This window comes from Medicago truncatula, chromosome 2 (assembly GCF_003473485.1).
Source record: "Medicago truncatula cultivar Jemalong A17 chromosome 2, MtrunA17r5.0-ANR, whole genome shotgun sequence".
Taxonomy (NCBI): Eukaryota; Viridiplantae; Streptophyta; class Magnoliopsida; order Fabales; family Fabaceae; genus Medicago; species Medicago truncatula.
Window position 1 is genome coordinate 35,149,268 of NC_053043.1, and position 19,915 is coordinate 35,169,182.

The 19,915-nt window shown below is 32.2% G+C and overlaps 1 protein-coding gene and 1 non-coding gene across 2 annotated transcripts; both read right to left on the bottom strand.

The window, feature by feature from the left end:
- Positions 1-9,377: 9,377 nt before the first annotated feature.
- On the bottom strand, positions 9,378-9,463 carry LOC112419624 (small nucleolar RNA Z122). The gene has a single exon (XR_003009749.1). It is a non-coding gene; the product is annotated as a small nucleolar RNA Z122 (small nucleolar RNA).
- Positions 9,464-9,623: 160 nt separating this feature from the next.
- Positions 9,624-11,399, bottom strand: LOC25487028 (uncharacterized). Its single transcript, XM_013608874.3, has one exon. The coding sequence runs from the start codon at positions 11,090-11,092 to the stop codon at positions 10,007-10,009; it is 1,086 nt and encodes a 361-aa protein (XP_013464328.1). The 5' UTR covers positions 11,093-11,399; the 3' UTR covers positions 9,624-10,006.
- Between the last annotated feature and the right edge of the window lie 8,516 nt (positions 11,400-19,915).

A 19,915-nucleotide genomic window follows, 5' to 3' on the forward strand; every position in this document is an offset into this window, starting at 1 on the left:
AGAAACATAGTGCAAGGTCTCAAACCAACACCATCATATCATTATTTGTAAAGTTAATTGCTAACAATGAATTAGACTAAAACATCAATGCTCTACTCCCTTTCTCCTTTGTTATTTGTAAAATGAAAATATTTCATGAACACTCATACACCCATTTGATATCTTGAAAGAAGAATAAATAATTGTGGTATATTGATATGATAATAGAGAAATGGAAAGAAAATGAAGTTTAGATGAGTGTTGTGAAATTATGGATGTGGAAATATCATATCTGTTGTAAACTTCATGTAATAGCCCAAAGCTAGCTTCAATCACTATCACCAAAGATAGGGTTAACAGTGCTTTACGCCTCTGTAATATAGGATATTTTCGATCTTCCCTCTGTAAAATTGTCTTTTTGGACTCCGTCCTTGTAATTTGAAGTTTTTTGATTTTGGACCTTCATGAATTTTGATTGTACAAAATAGATGATATGGCAGGGGGTAAACCGAAATTTTCTGAAATTAACAAGGTGGTAAACCGAAATTTGCTCAAATTGCAGGGGGTAAATCGAAATTTCCACAAATTATAGGGGAAATTTTTTTTCATGAAGGTCTAAAACCAAAAAATCTTTAAATTACAAGGATGGAATTCAAAAAAAAAAAAAAATTTTACAGGAAGAAAACCGAAAATAACTTATATTACAAGGGGTAAAACACTATTAACCCTCAAAAATATTTGAAGAGAAATAAACCCAAAAGTTAGATAATAAATCCCACTCATCAGAGAAGTCCTTTTGTAAACTTCTTTGTTTTATCTTTCACCAAATGGAATTTATCATTTCTTTAAAGTTTGTGTAACCAATCCTAATTATTTATATAAACTACTAAAACAAAAAGAGCAAAAGACACAACTTCTTGTTACGATCTCACTATTTCGTCTTCATCACATTTTTTTTCCCTTTTCCTTCCTTTGTTCTAGAATCATGATGTTTCTAATGTACCAAACACACTTGTATTGCCGAGAGGATTCAATATTAAACCACCGTAATACACTTTAAAGTAGTACGCAAGGCATGGTAACTAATATCCAATCTACTTTGTTCTTCCCTCAAAAAAAAAAAAAAAGCGTTTACTTTGTTCAAAATCAAAGTTCGAATTTAGTCTATCATCTAAATGTAGAGTTGTTTTAAGGCTTAAGTTCTACTTAAAATTTAAATTAAATTAATGTCAAAGTTTATTTGTGAAGAAAATGAAATTCAACTCTATTTTTTTGTCAAGAAATTTAATAACATAACTAAATAGAAATTTGACGTTTTTCCTCTCTAAATTTTGTTCTTTGATAAAGTCCTATCTTTTTAAAAGTCTGATATAAATTGTTAGTTTAAAGGCATATTTCTAATATAAATGTCTTTAAATATGGATGATCACATTATAAATGTCTCACATTTACATAGTAGATATGTGTTGATAGAATTGTCAATTTATGGTTCCGTAAGTGTAGTTCAGTTGGTAACTATCAGGAATAATTTGTATTCTTATTTCTCCACATTTTTATAATGTGTGTGAATTTAGCCACCAGGCTACTTGACAAAAAAAATAATTGTCAATTTATGTCTTCATGGTTTAATAGGTCTTTACCCCTTGTAATATAAGTCATTTCTGGTTTTCCCCCTGTAAAATTTTTATTTTGATTCACCCCCTGTAAAATATTTTTGTTTTGATTTACCCTTAATAGGCCAAATAAAAACAAAAATTTCTTGAAAAAAAATTAAAATTGATTTTTGTTTGGCCTATTAGGGAGGTAAATGAAAACAAAAATATTTTACAGGGGGGTGAATCAAAATAAAAATTTTATAAGGGAGAAAACCAAAAATGACCTATATTACAGGGTAAAGACCTATTAACGCTTAACAAAAATTGATTTGCTTTACTAACTTGAGTCTATATTTTGTTAGTGCTATATTGTTGAACACTCCATTTTTTTCTTCACCAGGGTTTTATGTCATTGAGTTTTTATGGTAAACTTTCTGATGAGCCAACTAAGTACATTTTATTTACGCTTTCTTGAGTTTTGGTCTAGTATCCCAAAGTCTTGTTCTTATTTTTATTTTATTTTTTTAAAAAAAATTAGGGTATTGTAGATGATATGTTGGAGGTTAGGTTTAGGGTTCCAACATAGTTGGAATGTCAATCTTACCGTATTATGCATTCACCGACTAAAAGAAGGGAGTTACCAAGTAAAAATCATGTCATTTAGTTTGTTTATATATCACTCAATCATTAGTGAACTAATGGTAAGGATAATTTATTAACTCGCACGATTGGTGATGAAACTTGTGTTCAACCCTTTCACTCTGCAATTTCATTTTTTTTAAATGGGTTAATATGTCTTTATCCCTCTGTAAAAAAAAAAAGTTTAGATTCCAACCTTGTAATTTGAAGATTCTTTTGAAATAGACCCTGTAATTTGAAGATTCTTTCGTTTTAGACTCTGAGGCCAACTGACAGTGCAAACATGATGACGTGGCACGCTGAGTCAGCATTTTTGGATGATATGGCGCGATGACTGTATAATTAATTTTGTTTTTAAATTTTTTTATTTTCATTTATGTTACTTTAAAAATAAAAAAACAGAAAATTAATTTTAAAAATAGAAAAAAAAATTCAGATTATTTTTTTTATATTGAAAAATCAGAAGAAAAAAAATCTGATTTTTTTTTTAAATTTAAAAAATTGGAAAAATCAGAAACAAATTTAGATTTTTTTTCGAAAGTTTTATTCCAGAATATTTATAAAATCTTTTCCGAAATGAAAAATTATATGTTACGAAAATGAAAAATTCTGGAACTTCATGTATTTAAAAAATAATTAGAAAATATAATTTGAAAAAGTTCAGATTTTTCTTTCGAAATTAAAAAGTTTGATTTTCATTTTTATACAAAAAATAAAAATTTTGGAAAATATTTTCCTTAGTTAAATAAATTCATGAATTTTGTAAAAAAGTATTTTTCGTAAAATCAAAATTCCTGATTTTTTTTCTTCTTATTTTTAAAATTAAATTCCAGAATTTTTTATTTTTTTTTATAAAATTTGGTTTTTTTCGAAAATATATTGTTTTTTACGGTTTTTTTTATTTTCAGAAATTAATTTTTATTTTTAAATTAATATAACTTCATTTTTTATTTTAAAAAAATAGGCAAGATGTCACGTGTGCCCTTAAAAAACAAAATTAATTATACAGTCAGCGTACCACATAATCATATATGCACAGTCAGCATGTCACGTCAGCTTTTTGTTGCCTCAGGGTCTAAAATGAAAGAATCTTAAATTACAGGGTTGAATTCTAAACTTTTTTTTTTGCAGGAGTATACCGGTACTCACCCAAATTACAGGAAGGTAAAGACATATTAACCCTTTTTAAATTATTAATTAAAGTAATTAAAATAGTCGGGAAAAAGCGGGCAATTCAAACCAAAGATGTTAACCCACACAAAAAGTTATGATGCGTTACTCGATAAGCTACTAAAGCATTGCAACTTTTGATATTGGACAATGAACTCGTTAAGTATATGGCTCCGTTTCCGGTAGGAGACCTGAATAGGTCACCTACCGTAGGAGACATGGCTTTTTTTTTTTTTTTTTGATAAAATAAATATGAACCATTGGATAAAAGTAAATTAACTTTGGATCAAAATGTTTACTATATACCTCCCACACCGAATTACTTTCTTTTATTCTAAATTACTCTTCTCTTTACTTTTAAATTACTCTTCTCTTTTATTCTAAAAAAAAAAACAGTCATGTCTCCATCATTATCATCGTCGTCAATAACATCATCATGGTTAGACTTAGAGACATAATCTCGGCACCGTTTATGGTAGGAGACTTGAATAGGTCTCCCACGGGAGGAGACATTAAAAAAAACTGGTTTTTTTTTTTTTTTTTTTTATAACAAAAATGACATGTGTTGCGGTTAGATTGACGACAAACACTGATCTTACCATAATCCTTCTACACTATATTTTTTTTTCATTTGGTAGATCTAAGTGAGAGACGTGTACTGTAGCAACTCCAGTGTTGTTGTTGCACTTTCTGTTGATTGCTATACCTCTAACACAAATCGTCGTTTTTTTTTCAACACCAACACATCTTTTTTTGTTCTTTTTATTCTATTTTCATTCGTAATTTTTCATTGACCAGTTTGTGTTCACATCTGAACTTAAACACTATCCCTCTCCAGATCTGAGTTCTGTCAGATTTTCCATTCCGATTTTGATTGTTTTGTTGTGTAACATTTGGTCTAGCGACGGATTTAATCACTTTCATCTGAGTTTAGTGATGAATATGTGAACTTTGGGTTGAATGAATTGAATAATTGAGAAATCAATATTTTCTGCAATTTTGTTTCTAGGTGAATTAGATTAAATGAAATTTGAGTTTAATGAATGTTGTTTTCTGCAACTTTGGGTTGAATGGATTGGATTAAGATTTCCAAAAATTCGTCGCTGTTGTTGTGATTTTTCGGCGATTGTCGTTGTGATTTTCCAACGGCGGTGCATCGGGTTGTAGTTGTTGTTGGGCGAGTAAGAGATACGGAGAGGGAAAGAGAATGATGATGGAACATAGTGTGAAAATAATATAATGTTTAAAGAGTATGATAATACTATGGTCTTCAAAAGTTTTCAAGCACATCCAATGATTGACATCAATTTTATAAATAAAAAAAAAAAAAAAAAGTCAAGTCACCTGCGGTAGGAGACTCATTGAAATCATGTATCGTATATATATCCATCCACTTAGATGAAAGCTTGTTACAAAGTCATTTTTTTTGTTTTTTTGAAGGAATTGTTTACAAACTCATGAAAAGTTGTTTCTCCTCGTAAGGTAGCATGAGATTCTCTATAAATATTGTTTCTAGGTTTGTGACGAAAGTTTAGGTATATAATAAAGGTTTGAGTTTTTTAACGGTGGAGGAAGGTTATGGGTTTCAATTTAGAGATGAAGAGAAGAAAGTGAGAAATTAGGATTAAATTTGGCGATCTTCTAACATTTTTTTTTTCAATATTAAACCAATTTCAATCAACATTGTCTATGTGTACAAGTCCAATCAACAGTTGGTCATTAAAATTAAACACATGACAATGCCACGTAACACCGGAGACCAAATTAAAGACGAAATTTTTTAAAAGGACCATTATTCAATGAAAATTTTAGAAGAACAAAAAATAAAAATTGAAATGTCTTTAGAGATTAAAAACATTTAATCCTAAATTTAATATCTTTTATACTCATTATAACTATCTACTTAATATAATATCTTAGAAGTTGTCCTAAAACATGGTATATTGAAAAAAACTCAAGTCCCACATCGGATAGACAAGACACTTGAGAAGAGTTTATAAAAGAGGAGACAATCCTTACCTCACAAGCCGGTTTTATAAGGATGAGTTAGGCCTCAAATTTCAACATGGTATCAGACCTTATCAAATTCAAAGGCCGCCTAAACCTATTCACGCACCAAACCTAAAGAGCGGTTTTAATATTTTATATACTCATTATAACTATCTACATAACATAATATCTTAGAAGTTGTACAAAAAATATGGTGGTACACTTGATAAAAAAAAACATGGTGGTACAGAAATAATATCTATTCAAAAACAGAGTTATTATCAAGTACTAGTAGCTTTCTTAAACCGATTTTGCCTGTTCTTGGTACATAATGCTACGGGACTATGGCATGAATGTGAATGAGCAAATGTCAAATCAGTGATAAAGTAATGATAGACACAGCCCCAAATCTCGTAGCATGCGAGTTATTTGTATGATTGATAAAATAAATATTACCCTTTTTTATTTACTCTATTCATTCTTTTTTTCTATTCGGATCATCCTAACCGATGTCTTGGGACATTGGTTAAACATATCATAAAAGATAATTATTACTATAAAAGAAAACTGTTTTTGACTTTATTATAAATTAATTATAAAATTTCAATGTATTAACCGCTATATAATTTTCTTTTTGATATTCTTAACCAATGTCCCGGGATACCGGTCAGCATTTCCCTTTCTATTCAAACTTTATACATTTTTAGATCTTGTTAATCGATCAAACAATAAAAGTACTTAATATTATCCCCGTAAGCGTACTTAGTTGATAGAAACAATACATAATATATATATAAGGTATTTGAACACGGGACACAAAAAAAAAAACTTCTAATTCAAATGAAAAAAAAAATTTTGTTAAGTTGAATGTTATGGTCGGAATTTAAATCCATCTCCATTATTTTTCTTTGAAATAGTTTCTAAATTTATTTATATGATTTTTAATAATTATTATCATTTTGTCTATTTAAAAAATATTAATATACAAATAAAAATTACCAAAGGAGGGCTAAGTAAACCATTTTAATTTCCTCTAGAAGTCAAAATTTAAAAAGAATAGTTATTTTTTATTTAATGTGATAATATATAAATCGAAAGAGATTAACATTTTCCTCTACTAAAATCTCTCCTTTACTCATCAAACCAAACAAAACACAACAAAAGAAAACCCCTTCAATCAAATTTAAACATCAAAATTTTGTGCTATACTACTAGTATTAAAAACTTATTTAGAAGCTTGAAACAAGCTCGAAACACTAGCGCTATATTTTTTTGCAATTCCATTTCGCGTCCATACGTGGGTGCATTGGATTGTCCGTGATTGTTGGTGTTTTGCTTTTTATCTTTTTAGTTGTTTCTTTGTGATTTATTGGGTCAGGTCCATATTTCCCAATCTTATACTTTCTCTTTATTTTAATCTTATTTCTATTATTTCTATTTTACTTAAAAAAAAAAAAACACACTAAAAACATCTCATGGAATTTTTATAATAATTTTTTTCTCTCAATTAACCAAATATACATTTAGTTTTAGTTTTATAAGTTGTCTAACTTTTTTTCTCTCAATTAACTAAATATACATTGGTTAAGCATACTGTAAAAAAAATTAATAGTTTTTTATTCCTCTATTAAATGTTCTGCAAAAAATTTGATAGGGCACTAGTTATTATTTTAATAATTCTTTAATTTTCCTACAATTTTGTGCTATACTACTAGTATTAAATTTCTTTTTTGGGTAAGAGATGAAGGAGAAAATGTCAAATCAAATGATAAATGGGATAAGGCACAGCTCCAAACCCAAAGCCTGCGTTGTAGAGAAGGATGGGACGGGACGGAACTCTCAACGACAAACCCCCGCCACTCAGGTAGACAAAGACAACTGAAATTTGTTCAAAACCAATCTCATGTAACAGTATGTGCCAAATCATGAGATTTTTTTGTGCAAAATTTGAGTTTAATTAATGTGGATTGTGTGTAAATTTATCGTACAAATCCATCCCATGATATGAATGTGTTTTTATCTAAGTCAATCAATAAACATGACAACTTATGTTTTAAATATATGTGTCTGATACGCTAATCAATAAGTATTAATCAAAATATGGTTATGTTAACAAATGTCAAATCATAATTTGTTAAAAAAAAATGCCGTATAATAATGTTTACGATTAAGAAACTAAAAATAGAAATAAATGATGAATTTAGGATAAAAAAGATTAATTTTAAGAGTTTAGATGTATTAAAATTGCCATTTTCAAAAAAAAAATTGACTTCTTATCAAGTGTTCTTTTAACACTTGTTAGTATTTTTCATAAAATATCACATAACAAAACGACATTATGTAAGACAAAACAACACATAACAAATGTTTATGATATTGAATAGTTTTCGATCTTATAAAATTTTTGGTGGATAAAAAACTATTTTTGATATTTTAAGCAACTTGTACGCTTAACAAAATATTGTGTTGTGATTTAATGAGAAACAAGAATTTTAATTTTTGTCCCGTCTCTTATTTCTAGTTTGTCTATGTATATTAAACAGTTTTATAAATCAAACAATGTATAACTTCAATTTCAATTGTTCTGTTTGTCTTGTATTTTTTAGCAAATTAAATACATACCAATTAATCTCTTAATTTTAATCTCAAAAGACTTGGAAATAATAATTATGATGATGATACTTCCTATCAACTCAGTAATAATCTCAAATTATTCTTGAAAATATATATATTTATTTATAAATAAATAAATAAATAAGGGAATGTAGGAACATTTATCATAAATTAAGGCAATGTTTTATATTGATTTGAATGATGACAAATAGAAGATGTGAAGGCTTTTGAAAAGACTGATTAACTTTAGTATAAATTTTAGCAAAACATCATTGATTTTTATATTAACATTAGAAAAGAACGTGTCTCGTCTCATCTCCATCCATTACATTGATCCAAAGTCCAGACACGAGACTAGTCATTTGTTTAATCAAACAAGGCAACTAAAAAACCACGCTCTCACATGGGATTTGGATTTTATGGACATGGTGGCCAACCTCAAAAGCATCTCAACTTGATGTTTAATCACGTGGTTTTACCATATTCTTAATATAAAAAAAAAAAAAACTGTTCCTGGCTTATTGTGCATATTCTTAGTTTCCCATACTTCTAATGAGTTGTTGGATTTGAGTTTGCAATGAAGATTTGTGAATCAATTGGGCACATGTTTTAGATTGACGATGAGATTGTAAGAATCTGATAAAATCACCGTTAATCCAAACATACACTTAAATCGGCTTAACGTTTCCATGGGAGTCGGGGTTGTGTTGTGTCTATATATAGTACCACGGAACTAAAAACATATCTATCACTGTTGGAGAGAATACGATAAAAGATGTAAAAAAGGGGTCCAAAGGCAATGAACTTTTGTGCAAATCATTCCTTCAATTATGCACTATGGTTTAACACATATCAAATTGCTTGTTGCAACAAACAGGAAAAATGGACCTACCATATATCTAATTAAGGACGGACCCATAAAGATGGATAATCATCTATAAGGGAAAAATCTTTTCACTTGAAGAAAAATAATTTGATCCCAATAGAAAAAGATGTTCTTTCCCAACCACACACACACAGAAAGTTAATAGAGAAATTGAATTAAATTATTCATTGAAAGATTGATAATCCCTTCTAGGAACTTATACCATGTCCCCAATCAAAGTACACATTTTGATTAAAAGAAGAGAAACTTGTCCCACTCAATTCAATCTTCCATTAAGGTCTCAGGTGTGGACCACCGACCACTTAGCCAGAGACTCATTTCCTTTCTTCCATCTCCCATGGCATTAACGTCCTCCCAAGAAATTTAATAATTTATTATTACTATATAGATATTTAAATCACAATGAAACAGTAATTTGTCACTTAGCTAAAAGAAATAGTGTACAGTATATGTTTTTAATGCAAGCAGAGAGTGAAAAAATAAAATAGTAGTAGTAGACATAAAGTTTTGGGATCAGACTGACGTGCAAAAAAAATAATTCATCACACCAGAGCTGGCGCCTCTGTTTGAATCTTTGGCATCATTTCCCATTACTCTAAATATACAAACAACAAAATCAAATCAAATTTAATAATTTCTATATTCTAAATATTTAATTTAAAATAATAAGCATATGATACAGAACAAGATAAGCTCAACATAATACCACCACGGATCTCAATATATTTTTTCAATAAATAAATAAAAGAAAATTAAAAAAGTGGAGATTCCTATTCCATTCCCATGTGTTTACAAACAGCAAAAATTGCACTGAAAAACTTCACTGAGTTAGAAGCAACAAGAACTAACGCTAATTAATCATCATTAATGTAAACATAATCAACAACAAAACCTCATAAAGGTTATTTACATTAATCAATCTAATCTAAATCTAAAACCTGTTAATTGAAAAAGCAGATTAAGTAAGTAACCAACCCCTCAAAAATTAGCAATCTCCTTCCTCTTGCAATATTTTTTTTCATTCCAAAATCATACTTCATGAACAGAGATTAACCTTAACAAAAAAAAAAAGGGGTAAAAACAAATTAAAAAAACAAAACATCCTAATTAAGAATTAAGTGTTACCAAACACTGGCTAAGTGTGTTTATGTTGTTGATGATGTTTAACACTGTATTGATGATGATGACTTTTTCCATTGCCATTGCCATTGCTATTACCACCACCAACTGTAGAATCTCTCTTCTGCGGTGAAGAAAAAAGCTGACCGAACCCAAAAACCGAACCGGATTTCGAACTGCCTCGTAAAGAACAAACCGGAACATTAAGAACCGGAGTAACCCGGACATTAGCGGAATAAGACCGTTCCATACCACGATGCTTAAACCTGGGCCCACCAGTAAAACTACCAGGACTACTCGAACTTCTTTCTAAGCTTTGAAACACTATCTTCCCTGATGAGTTTAATCTAGGGCTATCCACTGAAACTCCCCTGCACCCTTGCGTAGTGGATGATGACTCCATCCGGATCGGACTTCTCCCGGCCCGATTGTGATCCGGTTTGTTGTTGTTTCCGTCGAATGAGCCTGATTTAGGTTTGACTAAACGGATCCTTGGATTTGGATTCTGGTTCGGGTTTTGATTCGGGTTACGGTGGATTGAAATCGGGTTTGGTTTGTCTGAATCAAGTGAAAGACGTGGGAGATCGTCGTGGTCGTGGCTTGAAGAGGAAGAAGAAAGTGATAAACGAGATGAGATCGAGAGTGATTCATTTTCAGTGTCTTTCAACAATGGAAGATTCAGAGAACCGTTTTCTGAAGACGTTGTTTTACAGCTCCTGTTAAGAAGGTGTTTGAATGATTTGTTGTTCGAAGAAGACATGGTCTTAGTTGTTGTGGATGTGTTTGTGGAGTTGTTGTACAGTTTCTTGAGACCAAGTAAGTCTTTCCAGCGGCTAGAGCAACGAGGTGCTTTAGGAGAGAAGAGAATGGGGTCTGTGGTGGTTATGGAGGTGGTGATTTTTTTGGGGGAAGTGGTGGTTGAAGAGGAAGAAGATGGTTTGAAGTGGAGAGGGACGAGTTTACCGTCGGAGAAGAGTTGATCGGCGGGGAGCATGTTAACGGGATCTTGAAGACGGAACTCGAAGTCAGGTTCAGGATCTCCCCATGGGAAAAAGGTTTCAGGTGACATTGAGATGTTGTTGTTGATGCAAGCTGAAGCCATTGTAGTGAATCATGCACTAACTACTAATGAAATATTATAGATACTCTAGTTTTATTTGTCACACTCACAGTGAAATAGAGTTAATAGATGCTATGCTATGTTTGATTGATGTGAAGAAAGAGAGAGAGAGAGAGAGAGAGAGAGAGAGTTGTGTTGGTTGTTGAAGAAGGGTACGGTGGGAAATAGAATTGAATAGAATAGAATGAGGGTGGGCGAGGGAGGCACATATATAACAGTTTTTGCAGCTACTCTCCTTTCCTACAACCAGCGATTCACTAGCTTCTAGGGCCACCGAGCCCCTTTTTTCTTCAAACCCTATTCTTTCCTTTTCATTCTACATTTTTATTTTCTTTTTCAAAATTCAGATTTTATTTTAGTTTTTTTGAGATTTTATTTCTTATATAAAAAGAGATTTTATAATGAGATATGACTTTTTTTATGTATGGTAACATATCCCACATCATTGAATATATGTGTTAAATATTTATAAAATGGCGGTGTATATAAGTTAAATTCTTGTAATTTACAAAGACATAATTCGAACAAAATAAAATTAAACAAGTTGTGAAGATACATTGAAACATTTATGATGATTCAAATATTTTAATTAAGGATAATTAAGATATAAAAATTAAGCAACGAGTGACTAATGAATGAGGATAACATTGATTTTTTTTTTTGTTACCATCAGGATAACATTGATAAAATGTAATAAATATTATTTTATTATAAAATAAATAATAATTTTAAGAAAATAAATATTCAAATCATCCTTATAAAAAGAAATTCAAATAAAAAAATAAGATAGGCATAATATTTTTTTTTTTTATTGCAAAAGTGTCGTGATAATTGTCGAGTGAGTTACAAAATACACATTGGATGGAAAAGAGAATGTTTAACAATACATAAATAGGAGGCTTATGAGCAGGATTTTTCCTACCTTGCCTCAAATCCTCTCTAACTCATAACACCTCCTAATGGCCATGACGACATCTAACAACTATAACTAGAGGCGTAATAGTTCGGTTTAGATCAATTTTTGGTCAAAAATGACCGAACCAATGAAATCTGCATCAATTCGATTTTGGTTCGGTTTTTACTGTTTTAAAAAAACCGAACCAAACTATTTTGGATCGGTTCGGTTGATCGATTTGTTTGAAAATACAATTAAAAAAAGGGTGTTGTTAACCGGTGCCCCCGAGGCACTAGTTAAGAAACTAAAAGTAGAAACAAAAGCTATAATTTGTATTGAAAAGAGCAATTTTTTAACTTTTAAAAAATGAAATACACAATTTTCAAGAAAATATTTCCTTTTATAATTCCTTAACCAGTGTCGCGGGAGCACCGATTAACATTTCCCTTAAAAAAATTCATATTTTCACAAATTTGTATTTCATGCATACAACATACTTAAATATTTGATGAAACTTTGTTTTTCTTTGTTCTCTATTTTTCAAGTTACTTTATATAACTAACATGAAAAAACTAGTGTTCTTATTTAGTAGAAATATTAAAATAGAGTGTGACTGATGAGATGATGATAGGAGAAAGTGAATGAATTAAGGAGTATTTTATGTTGGACTTTAATTTTGAGCTTAATTATAATTGTGTGTGAGGGGGGATAATATTACTAAAATGGGAAGGAAGGTTAGCATCGATTTGGTTCATCGGTTCTTTGGATCTCAAAATTAAAAACCGAGAACCAAACCAAACTAGATTGGTTTAGGTTGCTTCGGTTCGGTTTTGAACTGAACCAAACAAGGTCGGATAATTTTTCAGTTTGGTTCGGTTTGGATTTTCAGTTTCATCAGTTTTGTCCGAACCACTTACACCCCTAGCTATGACATTCATAGACGCCGTATGCAACCTCTTGACGATTACGACGCAACGATTTCCCCAACACCTATATAAATAAGTCTCCAACATTGCTCAAGGTGTGCATTTTTCTAGTCTTTTAACCCACCTCAATCATATACTGACTTGAGTATTAGAGTGATTGCAGGTACAACTCTCCTTCGTTGCCATCTCATCATCGAATTCTGACCACTACTTCCTTTCTTAGAGCATTTTCTGCCATCGATGCACCACCATTGTGAGTATCTTCATTCTTTTCGAATAATATTTGTTTTGTCCTGAACATTTATGGCAGTTATATCATGCTACTACAGAACATTACTCCATCCTCATTATTCATTCCTTCACACCCTGAAACTACAACACTAACAATTTTCAATAGCAACAATTTTTACAATTTAAAGGGTTAATATATGTTCACATCTCTGTAATATAGGCGAGTTTCAATTCACCTCCTGTAATTTTATTTATTTTTAGATTACAACCCTATAAGAAGGTGATTATCGGTGCAGTTTCTCTACCATACGGTGGTGGATTGCTTCAGTTGATAACTGAAACGGCAGGGGTATGTACCTGCAGACACTCCGATGCTCAAGTCAGTATGAGATCAAAATGGGGTTCAAAGAGAGAGAGATAGATAGAGAGAGAGAGAGAGAGTAGATTCTAACCTTGGGGACTGCCAAGATTCCCCTTTATATAGTGGTGGTGAATGCAGAGTCGTTGTAAGGCACACATGTGCTTGACGAGAAGAGATTCGCGGAGCCATGATGGTGATCGTTACTATTCGTTTGAATTGGTCTATTGCTCCGAGCACCCCCTCGCAGGGAGGAGGTGTGTTGTGAGTACTACTGTCAAATGTGGACTTTGAGCTATGTTTGTGTTGGGCCTAAATGTCTTTAGCTTGTCCAGAACAATAGCCCCCCAAATCTTTGCTCTTAATAAAGAGTGGAATTCTGCTCTTCACCCAGCACAAGACATTCACGCCCTGCAGGCATTTCGAAAATGCACCTGCGCTAGTTAACTAGCGCACGTGTTAATCTCTGCGTCACTTAACTAACGTTGCGTGAATTAACTAGCGCAGCGTTAGTTAACTCACACTACGAGCTGTCTTAAACAATGCAGAACACCTCATTTCCTTATTTCCCATCTAAAATCTAAAAAAATCTCAAAAATCTCTCTCAAATCACCAAAATTCCTTCAAGTTCAAATCAAACAACACTCCAATAACAAATAAGTTTTCATAATCAAACACCATTAACCTTTTATGTTTATATGTTATATTTTTTCTCTTAAATTAGAATTTTTTTAGATTTAGAGTTTGTTTAAATTTTGGTGTTTTTGGCAAGAAATCATACAATGTTTACATGTAAATGACTTGTGTTGCTTAAATGTTTAGATGTTCGCATGTTTATGTTGTAGTTTTGAGTTTTAGAGAATTATTTTAGATTTAGGGTTTGTTTAAATTTTGATTTTTTTGCAAGAAATGATACAATGTTACATGTAATTGACTTATCTTGCTTGATTGTGTTTGCATGTTAATGTTGTAGTTATGAGTTCTAGGGTTTATGTATAATTTGCACTCCAAGTGTTTGATGAATTGTTTGAATGAGTTTTTCATTGATTGTTTTTAATTTCTTATTGTGTATATTTAAAGCAATGGCCGGGTGGATCGACGTTCATGCACAATTCAACGGCGGAGAACCTCAGAGGTTGAAGTTCAGTGTCTTGGTGTAACGTTAAGAGGTCTCAAGGATGAACTGAATGAACTCGAACAGGGAGTCAACCCCAAAGACACAAGGAGGGTGGAACACGTTCAGTATAAACGTCCAACGCTCGACGAGGGGAGAGTATCATTCAGTTGGGTGGAATTAACGAACGACGAAAACGTGACGAGCATGTTTTGGGAGCACAACATGTTCCAGTGGATCGATATGCGGGTAACGTTGCTGAGATCAACCGAAGATATCATCAAAAATTTAATTCCGCCAGAATAACGTCACTAGGTAGGGTAAAGTGCATTCCAACTACAACAATTATCTTCCTTTGAATGTGGTAATTCAAACTTGTCAAACGACAGTTACCAAGCATTCATCCGGAAGTTCAAATTCTTGTTAGGCTGGTTTAAATGAAGGTATTTAAGTGTCAAGGAATACACCTCATTCTTTTGACACTTGAATACCATCATTTAAACCAAGCCTAACAAGAATTTAATCTTACGGGTGAATGCTTGATAACTGTTGTTTGGCGAGTTTGAATTTGCCTCATTTAAAGGTAAGATAATTGTTGTAGTTGGAATGCACTTTCCAACCACATCAATTGTCTTACCCGTGGTTGGAAAGTGCATTCCAACTACAACAATTATCTTACCTTTAAATGAGGCAAATTCAAACTGGCCAAACGCCAGTTCTCCAACATTCATATGGAAGTTCTTTTGTTCCATACAAAAGGTTAAATTCATGTTAGGCTGGTTTAGATGATTGTATTGAAGTGTCAAGGAAATCCCGACATATGGGCAAAATCTCCATAACATAAACAAATCCAGAATCTCATAAGACTGACACCTAATCAGAGCCTAATCTAAGATTCTAAAAACCGATAACGGAGATTAGCTCCAGCTATCCAAACAATCACCAAGCAACTCACCGAAAGCAAACTAATCATGCACTTCGTCTACGCATTCATACAAACAGGCAGGCTGTCAAAACCACTGGGGGTAAGCTTCACATCAATCACAATCAACATAAACAAACATAGACATTCAACGATTCATGCATAACACATATACATAACCATCCCTCCTAGAATACTAGCATCACATGATTATTATCCCCCATCATATACAACTCAAGCTATCAAATTACTAACATAACATAGCAACATATTCAATCCCTAATCAAGTCATCGACATAAGCTCATCATTTATTAACATCAATCAATGAAAAGATTACTCACCTTATTCCTAATTTAGCATACTTAACTCAACAAGTACGATTCATCATTTCAAAATTATAAGTAAGCAATCATCATTATCAAAGAAATCACCACATCATATATATACATATACATATACAATTCTCACCTCATTACTATTACCAAAATAATTATCATCAAATTGTTTCACCAAGTGTATAAGAATAAACAAGTAAGGCATGCAATTAGAGCATAGCTCAATTATTTACAACCATCAACAAAGTCCACCAGTGTACGTATACACCATTTCACATAGATCACAACATTCAACAAATTTCACCAATGCACAAATTCATCAAGTCACAATCACATAGGCCATCTATCACATCAAACACCAAGCACATACACAACTAGGACTCATGCCAAGATATGATATGCACCTAAACACGACTTCTATATGTACACGGTACCATCAACTACGACAAATTCGTCAACTCATGATGCAACAAAAACATCATTAACACGGATATAAAATCCATCAACTACGACAAACTCGTCAACTCATGATGCAACAAAAACATCATTAATCATGTATGCATGAATATATGACTTAACACCAATACATATATTCATCAACACATTCACAAACACCCTTGGATATAATATCCCATCTCACCTTCAATTTGCATACATGCATTCACCAACAATATCACCATCAAAATTATCATGTGTGGATTCACCACCAACAATCAATATTCAACATGTTCGGCCAACAAAAAAACATAAACATGCTATCACAATTCATTCATCAAATAATCATCACCAAACATTTAGCATATGTGCAATCATCAACAAATCACCATTACTTAACATATATGCATTCACCGACAATATCACAATCAATTAACATATATGTATTCACCAATATCAACTTCATCATATAATTCAATAACATCACATTGTTTCTCACAATCCAAATAAAGGAGAAAATACTTCACATTATGATAAACATCATATTCATCACCTAGCAATCATCCACATATCTTCATATAATCATAACAAACTATTCACAAAAGATTTGCCAAGTAATTGGTCTTAAAGATTATTTTCGACAAGGTTTGTCTCTCATTTTACAACTTTAAAATAGTTGAGACAAATGAACCAAAACCAAGTAAATAAACTCTTGGGGCTCAACTATGTATAAACTTAGATCACATATGAGTGTAGTTGAATATACATGTGCGTTTCAACGGCCGACTACGACAAAATCACAAGTTACGACAAGTTCGTATCACCTTACCATTTTCCAAGTTATCCGACAAAACAAAACAAACAAGTTGGGAAACCTCAACTAAGTATATACACAAATCACATATGAGTGCATACGTGTATACATCAACGTCTCATAGGCCAACTCACTTAAATTTCAAAGTTTTGCAAAGTTCGTATCGTTTTACTCATAATGCAAAATCAATTCACTTTCAAAACCAAACAAAGTTAGACCAATCACAACATAGGTTAAATACTCTTAAACACCTTAATTGAACTAATAGTACACAAATTTTGAAGTTTGGAAACAATCCATAAGTTTTGGGTTGACTTAGGAATAGTTATGTGGAATTTTCATAAAATTTCACTAAGACCTCTTTGGAGTATTTTCATCATAACTCAAAAACCAAAAATCATTTTCAAGTCAAACCAAAGGCCAATTCAAAACAGAAATGTGTGAAAAAGACGCAAGAACGCGAAACAGGGGATGTTGTCACTGTGCAGCTCGCCCCGACGAGTGAATCACTTGCCATGGCGAGTTGACACACAGGAAGCACCTCCCACTTGCTTCCAACTCGCCTCCAACTCGCCATGGCGAGTTGTGACAGGTTGTTGGAGTTCTGCTCTCGAGAAAACCCATTTTCACCCCAAAATCCCAGTTTTGACTTCATAATGCCCAAATTTGATCCCAAAGTTTGTCTAAACGTTTCTAAACATGAAAAAACACTCAAATCCATATAAAAACTTGAATCAAACATCATTTCAACAAAATCATCATTTGACCCATTTTTCATGAAAACCTTTAAGAACAACACAAATTCACTTCAAGCTCCATGGTTAAGATTACCCAAGGTTTCAATCATCAACAACAACTACTCACAATCACAACAACAACAATCAGAAGTGAATTCATCAATAGTTCATCAACAATAACATTATATTTCACCAATTTTGAGTAAAAACACAAGTATACATTTATACATAACTTGAGCATGTAAATTCATCATCAACAACTTAATTAACATCAAGTTCACATACCCAAACATTACATCAAAGCATAAGCACGAATGTCATTAATTAATTTCGTAATAATCACTTTATACAAATAAGCACTTATGCATATAATTAGAGAAAAGAAACTAACTAAGTGATTATGCTTGAAATCTAACCCCCTTACCTCAATAAGCAATAATCCTAGCAAAAGCTTCAATTTAGCTCCTAGAATCTCTATCACCTCTTGGGTCTTCAAGCTTTCTTCCTTCTAACCCTTTTGCTCATTCTCTTAAACTTTCTCTCTCTACCTCTCCCAAATTCTTATGAAATGAATGAAAACCTATTTTTCTCTAAAGACTAGAACTTATATAGGCTCCTTTCAAATGGGCTTAACCCTTAATGCCTTAAAGGGCTTAACCCATTTACTAAACCATTCACGAAATGTTACTACTCACTGAACGGTAAAATAATAATAACGATCACTTACTGGCTCACGACTAATCACTACACTAGTAACTTAGTAAAATAATGGTTCTCACTTGAAACACTAAAAGTAACCCTCACCAAGAAATTACTAAATTACCCTTACTCGCAAAATGACCAAAATACCCTATTTTTTGCACTAAACCCATTAAAATGCACCTAATGATAAATAATCACACACAAGCACATAAAACACATATTTAAATTGAAGTAGATAAAATAGTCACAAGGAAGGGGGGGTTTGAATTGTGACCCTTTAAAAATTATCCTGAAACTTAAAAATGATTCTCAAGTTGTTTACTTGGAATTATGTTAACTTTCTGACTTCAGAATGTTCTGAAGTTCATAAACAAAATTGTTTAATAAAGTATAAGTGTAAGTGTGTGTTGTGTATACTGTAGATAAAAGAGTATAGAGAAGAAAGAAAGAACACACAAAGAGTTATAGTGGTTCACCCAATGTGGGCTAGTCCACTCCCCACAATCCTGTGAGAGTTTCCACTAAGATGCTTGAGATAACCTCTCAAGTCCTGCACCTTACAATCTTGTTCACCTGAACAATTACAATCCTGTATTCTCTAAGCCTCAGCAGGCTTGCACCTTCTTGCTAAGTTAACCACTTAGACTTTTACAACCTTTGCTCAACCTAACACTTTAGGACCTCTAAAAGCTAGATGAGACTTTGTTACAATTTGTATGGAAGTTGGGTGTTTGTAAAACAAACAATGAAAGAAGAAGAAGAGGTTATCCTACAGATAACAAGAGTATTGATTTGCACTAAGTTGATGAAAGACTTAGAGATTGATCAATTTCAGTTTGCAAAAGCTTCAAACAAAATCAGAGTTGTTTTCTTGTATGCTTTTCAATGGTGCAAGTTTTGCTAAGGCCAAGCCCTCTATTTATAGAGTCCTTGGGCTCATATAGCCGTTGTAGGGTGTCCAATGGTGTTATGCCATGTGTCCTGGGTCCCACAAGCTTTAACTTGAAATTCTGGGCAAACATTCTGATCTCTGATGAACATCAGAATGTTGTTGTGTTCATGATGATCTTCATCTGGGTTCATCACGTTCTTCATCTGGGTTCATCATGTATGAATGAACACATGAAGTTCTGGGCTATGCATATGCTTTTCATATGAATTTCTGGACAATAACCAATGTATGGACTTTTCTTCATACATCAGAATGTTCCTTTCCCAGATTTTGTCTTGGAACCGGTGCAGGAGGATTTAGTGGGATTCTGCATCTTCATGCCCATGCTTTGAGAGATTGTGTTGTCCTTGTTCAGTACCAACTCTCAGACGTGTCTATCTCTT